The 7,903-nt window shown below is 33.8% G+C and overlaps 2 protein-coding genes across 2 annotated transcripts in view; one reads left to right on the top strand and one right to left on the bottom strand.

The window, feature by feature from the left end:
- Positions 1-1,468: 1,468 nt before the first annotated feature.
- On the bottom strand, positions 1,469-5,169 carry LOC108687199 (cleft lip and palate transmembrane protein 1 homolog). The gene is made up of 6 exons (XM_018192862.1): positions 4,991-5,169; positions 4,130-4,708; positions 3,881-3,998; positions 3,601-3,804; positions 3,010-3,147; positions 1,469-2,924 (listed from the first exon to the last, which is right to left on the bottom strand). Exons 1-6 carry the CDS (start codon positions 5,111-5,113, stop codon positions 2,164-2,166), a joined length of 1,923 nt encoding a protein of 640 aa, XP_018048351.1. The 5' UTR covers positions 5,114-5,169; the 3' UTR covers positions 1,469-2,163.
- Positions 5,170-6,296: 1,127 nt separating this feature from the next.
- LOC108687156 (protein lethal(2)denticleless) overlaps positions 6,297-7,903 on the top strand; it is a 3,402-nt gene continuing 1,795 nt past the window's right edge. Inside the window, exons 1-4 of the mRNA XM_018192777.1 lie at positions 6,297-6,374; positions 6,871-7,115; positions 7,207-7,387; positions 7,618-7,843. Of these exons, the coding sequence (XP_018048266.1) occupies positions 6,332-6,374; positions 6,871-7,115; positions 7,207-7,387; positions 7,618-7,843 (695 nt within the window). The 5' untranslated portion in view covers positions 6,297-6,331. The remainder of the gene's footprint in view (positions 6,375-6,870; positions 7,116-7,206; positions 7,388-7,617; positions 7,844-7,903) is intronic.

Here is a 7,903-nt window from a genome sequence, read left to right on the forward strand (position 1 = left end):
ATTCTGACGCTATTATTTCCATTGTCAATAATGTATAGATTAAACAACGCATTAAATATTTTTTAATTTTTTAGAAGTTACGCTCACGCCTTCAGTTAAATTATCTCTAGTTTTAATGTAAGAGTCGTTGTGAACCGAACTTTCCGAGCACAAATAGCGATGAGATTTAAATTTTACGTTTTTTTCTTTAGCTTTTTTCTTGCATTTATTCGGGTATTTAAGGTATATTTACTTGAAATGTTCACAATATCGATATATGTAAATATTTAAAACAAAAAAAAAATATGTCAATGGCATTCAATATCGCCATTTCTGTAAATTATACATCTTCTTCATTATCTTAGTTATAATACTAAGCATTAAAAAAAGCTAAAAGAGCCAGGGAATAAAAAGAGATTCTATTATATTAAAGTTATCGCGCGTGCGAGCTTATTAACAACAATATATAAGCGCGGAAGGAAAAGTGCCTTCTTGTAAGAACAAAAAGAAAAAAATAGCAAAAAATCGATGTACTATTTATAACGTAAATTTGAAATTTGTCAAATCTGTATATTTAATTTTTTCAGCCTGCTTCTCTTTATAGACCATTCTAATCTAATTGTTATAAAATTTTGGTAAAACTCCAGCTGTTATCGCTTCTAGCTGGTCTCGCGTTTCGTTATCGTTATTTAATACATGTAAAATTATTTTATTTCTCATCCGTTAGATTTATTATCCGCGCAGAGAAAGAGAGAGAGAGAGAGAGAGAGAGAGAGAGAGAGAGAGAGAGAGAGATTAGATGTGTAAAAGTAAGAAATAATATCGACTTGAACAAAACTCGAAGATATAGATAGATTTTTTCTTTTCACACACAATTATTTCACGCGCATAAAATTTTGTAAATTTCTGAGCACCGAAGTAAAAAGTAATAAAAATAACAATTAGGAGGAATTACTATATTTATTATAAACGATAACTTTTATAGTCTAAACATCGACGACCCATTATAATATATGGATCGCTATTTTTCTCCTCGAATATTTTTCTCTTCAATTTTCCACAATCGCAGAATATCTTCGTGATCACACGTAATAACTTGGCTCGAAGAGCCTCCGCACCGCATACACTTGATGTGTGGTGATGCTCAGAAATTACGCTAATCTCATTCGGAAAATGAGTACTTAACATTATGGCAATATGTAATAAATGTATATTGTCCAAAATATTAGACAGTAAGTCGACGGTAGATAATTATACGATTACTCTAATGAAAATATAAAATATAACATTAAATGTAATTTGTAATATCAACGTCATGGTATTAAAGAGCACGATTTTTTCTTCCTTCATTATACAAAATTCTGAATGCTCGGATAAAAAAAAGGAGGAAATCACTAATGCACATCTTTTATATGATTTCATAAAATGTCGCGACACAAATGAGGAGGATCCAAGTTTATCACTCAGAAGAAAAGGTACACATATGATATATGATAATTAAATCAATTTTATTTCGTAGCAACATCTCGACTCGATAATAAGTGAATACTAACATCGCCTGAAATCGTCGATGCTAATTGGGTTTTCCCTTTTTTATTCGACATTTGATTTTATCGAATCGGTAGAACGTTTTCTTCCATGCTCTCATGGCAAGTCACGAGTGTCTATTTGCAATTCAACATTTACACGAATGATAACAGTGTTGAGCATACTACCTACATTTACAGCTTGTTAGAGAATCGCGAGATACATTCACGAAGAGCTATCTCTGCTATTTTTGTATATACTATTCATGTTTTACAAAATCTGTTCTTTTTAGCAGAATGATTGCATCTTTTCTTTTTCTCATATCGGAGAAAAAAAGAGAAAAGATAAATTGTGCAAGAAATTCAGCAAAAAAGAATAGATCCACAATTTTAATCCCTTCAAATATCTCTGTGCGTATTCTAAATTTGGATAAAAGAATTTATTTCTATCTTCGCCTCTTATTTCGCCATACATCGCAGTATGCTCGCACGTAGATTCGAAAATAGAATATACATGTACACACACATGATTATGCGGAAATTTGTATAAATAAATGTCAATGTGTGTAATTATATTCCTTTGGTATCGGACATTTTATTAATTCAGGGACAACGTATGATATAACGTACTTGATGCTAAATCTATGCACATCAAGTATTATTCATTTTTCTTCGCTGATCCATCCTTCGGGCGATCCTTAATAGTTGCCTGCTTCTTGTTCTCTAATACTTGCGCCTCCATCTCGCCGGAGAAGCCAAACTCGTTTACTCGAGTATGATCGGTCTTGTATATCCATCTTTGGTACAAAAATATGAAGAAAACAATATCGTCGCGGAAGCAGCCGATCCTGTACAGCGTCGGCATCTTTATCACAAATGCAAAAATATCGTCGATAAATGTGTTCAGGAATTTATACGACAGCATACGCCATGGAAGATGCGCGACGCTCTTCAATTTGTAGTTGATGAACAGTTGCGGCGTCATCATGATGAATCCGAAGGTCAACAGAAATCCGTACAACATACTGAGAATCCAGGAATACCATCCCTTATGTTCCAGATACATTAAAGAATAAATTGCGTATCCTCCCAACAGAGGGTACAGTGCCCACGAGAGATATTTGAAGGCAAGTCTGTCATACTCTTTCGTAGAAGACTCTACGTACGATCCTTTATCTTGGAATGATATTTTCGGAAAGATTCCGAATACTTTCATTTCTCTATTAATATTAATATCTATAACTTTGTTGATCTTCCACACTTCAATGCAAAGACCTATCGCGCAGCTGATGCGCACGACCGTGTTCGTCTCGTTATCCAAAACGTAAAGGAGAACGACAAGAGACTGGAATACATTGAAAAACACAGAGCGGACCGATAAACCTTCCAAGGATTTTCGATTGTTCCAGAATTGAATATCTGAAAGGTATAAGATCCTTAGATTGCGGTAGTGCAATATATGTGATATACGTTTCTATTATTCGTTAAAGTTTTAAGAGCTTACCGTTTTTAAATGCTAAAAATTCAAATACGCTATGTAAGATTGATACAATTATAGTCAATCCTAGTAGATATGGATTCGTTTCAAGCAAAGTCTCTTTTAGGGTATCTTGATCGTTATCATCGTCGTCAGATGCTTCTCCTATGTGCACAATGATAACAGATGATAAAACTTACTAACAATTTTCTCTTTCTTGAATGAAATAATAAAATCAATAATAAATTAATCTAGATTATATGAGTAAATCAAACAAGAAAACAGCCAATACGGTTAAAGCTAGATATTGGAGTATCTAATATGTTTTTATATGTAAATTCTATACATATTTCAATTATATAAATTGCACACCGTTCAATGTCGGACTTGAAATGCAATCGTATAAATTGAAGCTGAAATAATATTGTAATGAAATTGACAGTCGATTTAATTATGCTACCAGTATCTTAAAACACTGAAAAAAGAACTTGTTATAAAAAATATTACCTTATCTTGAATGAGGTAATATTTTCTCGACCCTATATTAGCTATTTTCTTACTTATTTGAAGTAATAGAAACTTCGTTTTAATTTCCATGATTTTTGAAATATAACAAACCCATGAACGACGACGTCCATTTATTTCTAACGGACTGAGCCGCGTATATTTGCCATTTGAATAATGAGAGTGGCTGGTAAGTCAACCTGAGTTCCAAATGCTCTACTGTATCATTTAATGGTTGATAGTCCCGCTGCATGTTCCAAAAATCATTCATGTACAGTATTGGCTTGTAAAAATTTCCACCAGGTAAGAAATGTATATCTAAGAGAAGAACAACAAGGAGTGTTTCTAGTACACAGATCTGCATATATAATGTAACTAATATTTATAAACTTACATTCATCCAACGGCTGTGGTACTTGACCATACACCCAGTTGGTTTCATCAAACACTAAATTAACAGTTAAATTTGGATGCCAATGCGACACATATTCCTGATCCATTAATTCAGCTTTCTGCAAGACATTTAACATAAATAACATTAACTTATGGTGAATTCAGTCACTCACATTACATTGGATTAGTACACACATTAAAGGTTGCTTTTGGTACTACAAATTTGGCAAAATAATTAAAATATACATACTGCCATTTCTTCTTTGCTGGCTGTGCTCTCACCAGTCAACAGGTTGTGCCTTTTCTGATATCTAATTTTCTTATATTTATTTAACATTTTTCTAGAGTAGGATACATAGTCGCCAGCGTAAACACTTTTGCCAGCTTTGGGATTCGGCGACTTTCCGCTTTTTGTTATATATACGTGCAGGTAGATCGAGCCATTTTGCTTTAATCGCCCGGAAGGAACAAATGTGTGCTCGAGCACTCTGGATCCATCCTGATTCGGTCCACCATACCAATCTCCATAAACCAGACCCTCTTCGAACCAAATCAAAGATTGCCGATCGTCAAATCTTTTAAAGTTCTCGGACTCCGACAGATAAACACTAAGGTCAAATAACGTTCCATTTGAAAATATATTTACAGCTTGTAAACGCGCGTCGCCAACGGCATTGGGAGACTTTGGATTATTATCGGAACGTCTAAAGAGGCTACTAATAAAATAAATTATAAGAGCTCGTATGATTAAGGATTTTGTTATGGTAAAGAACGATTCTAAGCGCGACTGCTGTGCCTTCTGCCTCTGCTCATTATTCTCTGCGTTCGCCTGCAAGAAACATCGTCAAATTATAATTCACTCTCTACAAATACTCGTATATGTCGGTACGACATGAAATCGTGGCAATTTATAAATAAATTTTAATATCCACGACTGTACCTAATTATGTGGTATTGCACAATCTTTCATTAAAAATAACAGAAGAAAAAACTCATGTTTAATTTAAAAAGATGATGTAAACTCCCTATGTACATTCTCAAGACACTTCCTTGTGGAACAACCGTGAAAAAGGAGTAAACAAAATGAATATAATACAACAAATTAACGCACTTCTGTCTCGTCGTTATTTTGTTCGGTTCTTGGAACTAGTTCACCATTGGGCTGACTGTTATCCATATTTTCTGTAACATCTACTTCCGCGTTGTCACGATGATCATCCCCAGTAACTACCATCTTTTTTTGTCAAATCGTCAGCTCCCATCACTCCCAATACTCCCATGCATGGCGGAATTAAGGTGCCTTTTCATGATGATGCTTGACGCTCGACTTTAAACGGATCACGTGATGAAAAATTAACGAATATCATGCGTCAATTTTGATCACGTGACCTTAAAGAGGAGAACACCAATGGCTGCGTTCAGTTAAACAGTTTTGCACCGTTTTATGATTATCTGTTGAGATAGAACCATTTCTTTAGATCTTAAAGTATAATCCAATCAATGCAAAGAAAACTTCTCACAGTTGCAAAATAAACGTGCGTTCTGCTGAACGCAGCCAAATAGTTTGCTTTCCATTTACATCAATTCTCAGATAATTCTTAATTGTGACGTCATAATTCAGTTGAACGCGTTCCTTTTACATTCTGACAAGTGAGATTTAATTGAGTTTTTGCCTATAATCTGTACAAGAGCGAGACCAATCGATGCTTTAGTGAGTCTCGTAAACTCACTTTAAAAGTTAGATTCGAACCTGTGTGTCATGTGATAACTTGTTTACCTACTAAGCAAACTAAGCAAATAATGACATCATTAATCTGAGTATGAAACACTCAGCTCACTGCAATTCAGGTCAAAAACTCGCCACAAATGCTTTGGACCAATTAGAAGAAAGACTTTTACAAACTGACTAATTAAAAAACGCTTCAAAGCGTTTGCAGCATCGTATTGACCATATCTTCAGTTTCACTTTTGTGCAAATGGAAAGCAACTATTGGCTGCGTTCAGCAGACTCAACAGTTGAATAAGCGCTCACTATTATTATATTCTTTCAGATCTAAAATGTTGATTGAATGATCTAAAAGAATATATCAATAACAGCGAGTTCATTCAACTGCTGAGTCCGCTGAATGCGCTCATTGATGGAAACATTAAGACGATAAAGTGTCATGTAAAGGCACCTTAACATTTATTTGCATTTTACTCTGAAGTTCGAATCGCGTTAGCATGGCTCGCAAATCCAGTAATTATCTTTCTGCATGCGCGGGTGTATGACGTCATCGGTTTTTTTTTAACAAACTGTGTGTAGCCGCTACATAAAAGCAGGCCCATTCGCATGGAATATGACAGATTTCCCGCGTATAGTATCGCGCGTGTATAAACAATTCTTTGTATATATATATTATGTAGTAGTCTAGAAGCGTTATTTTCGGAATTTTATTGATGTCAGTGCAAAATGAATATAACAAATGTTATTCAACGACGGGAGAGAGGATTCGGTAAATAAACATAAGCGTATATATCTTATGGGGAGATTTAAACGACCGTTTATTTTGCACAAGTGCAGGTTATCTATGTTGTAATAAAATCAGTCAGATTGATCTTTTTAAATTAATTTAGAATGTAATTTAAATGTTGAGTAATCGATGAATCTTTAATGACGAATTTGATTGACGTTTTATAACTACAAAATAGAGTATTAATGACATATATTATAATGAAAGAAGATTGATTGCTAAGAACATAATTTGCTATCAATATTATTTCTATCTGCAAATTTTGATGATACTCTAGATAGACTGATACATTTTATATTTGTAGAAAATTAAAATATTATAAAAATAGTTTGTTATTATCCATTACTGCAATAATCCAATAGAATAAATGAAAATTAGTAAAAAATTAAAGAAAAAATAAATTAAATAATTTAAATAAATGATTAAATTATGTCTATTAAATTTTAATAATACACTAATTGCTTGATGTTCTATTCAGGAATGATATGTGATTACGACATTGCCCTTTATCGCTTGAAATGCTACTATGACGATGTATATCGTGGAATAACTCCGAATGTAAATGCAGTTGATTACAATCCTGAGCCACCGGTGTTTGCATGTCGTTTCTGCACCACACCAGGATATGAGGAGATTCTTGCCTTGGCAAATGAAGATGGAAAAGTCGCTTTTCAAGATACTAAAATTAAGAATGAAAATAATCTACCATTAGAGGGAACACAGGTTGCCTTTGATTTTGATTGCAATTTAACAAAAATAGTGTTTCTTAGTATCAGCAGAGAAATATTAACGGGAAATATGTATATTTTTCAAGGCACACTGTAATGCAATCTTCGACATTGCCTGGATGCCTGGGGAGATGAAACTAGTTACAGTATCAGGAGATCACACAGCACGTTTATGGGATGTCACTGGGCCTGAAATAAAACAAATTAAATGCTTTCATGCGCATACAAGAAGCGTAAAAACTGCAGTATTTCGCGATGATGACAGAGGTACAGAGGCCTACTCATCAATGGGTTACAAACATTTATATTTTTTGAAAAAAAAATACTGCTTTGAAAAAAAGCCAAATTTTCTTTCTATTTTTCATATAAAGGACAAAAATATATCAACGCTTTTTTTTATCTCTTTCATGATCTAATTCTTTATGTTCATTTATAAATCTGCATAAAAAATTTAATGTGTAATTTGGAATATCTCAGAATTTTTCAAATATTTTTAGCTGTCTTTGCAACGGGTGCTAGAGACGGCTTCATCATGATATGGGACATCAGAGCCAATCACAGTGATGAACCTAAGCCAGATAATTGCATTGCTAATGCACACAGTTATGGTAGTGTCAGTAACACAAGACGGAAATCGCACACTCAAGCATCACGAGCGCATAGTATTACTGGTTTAGTGTTTCAAGATGATTTTACACTAATCTCATGCGCTGCAGGCGACGGGTAAGATTGCTTCTTATTGTGTATTTGTGTAGGAATTATAATATATATAAATATATAAAT

The sequence above is a fragment of the Atta colombica genome, unplaced genomic scaffold (assembly GCF_001594045.1).
Source record: "Atta colombica isolate Treedump-2 unplaced genomic scaffold, Acol1.0 scaffold200, whole genome shotgun sequence".
In the NCBI taxonomy this organism is placed as follows: Eukaryota; Metazoa; Arthropoda; class Insecta; order Hymenoptera; family Formicidae; genus Atta; species Atta colombica.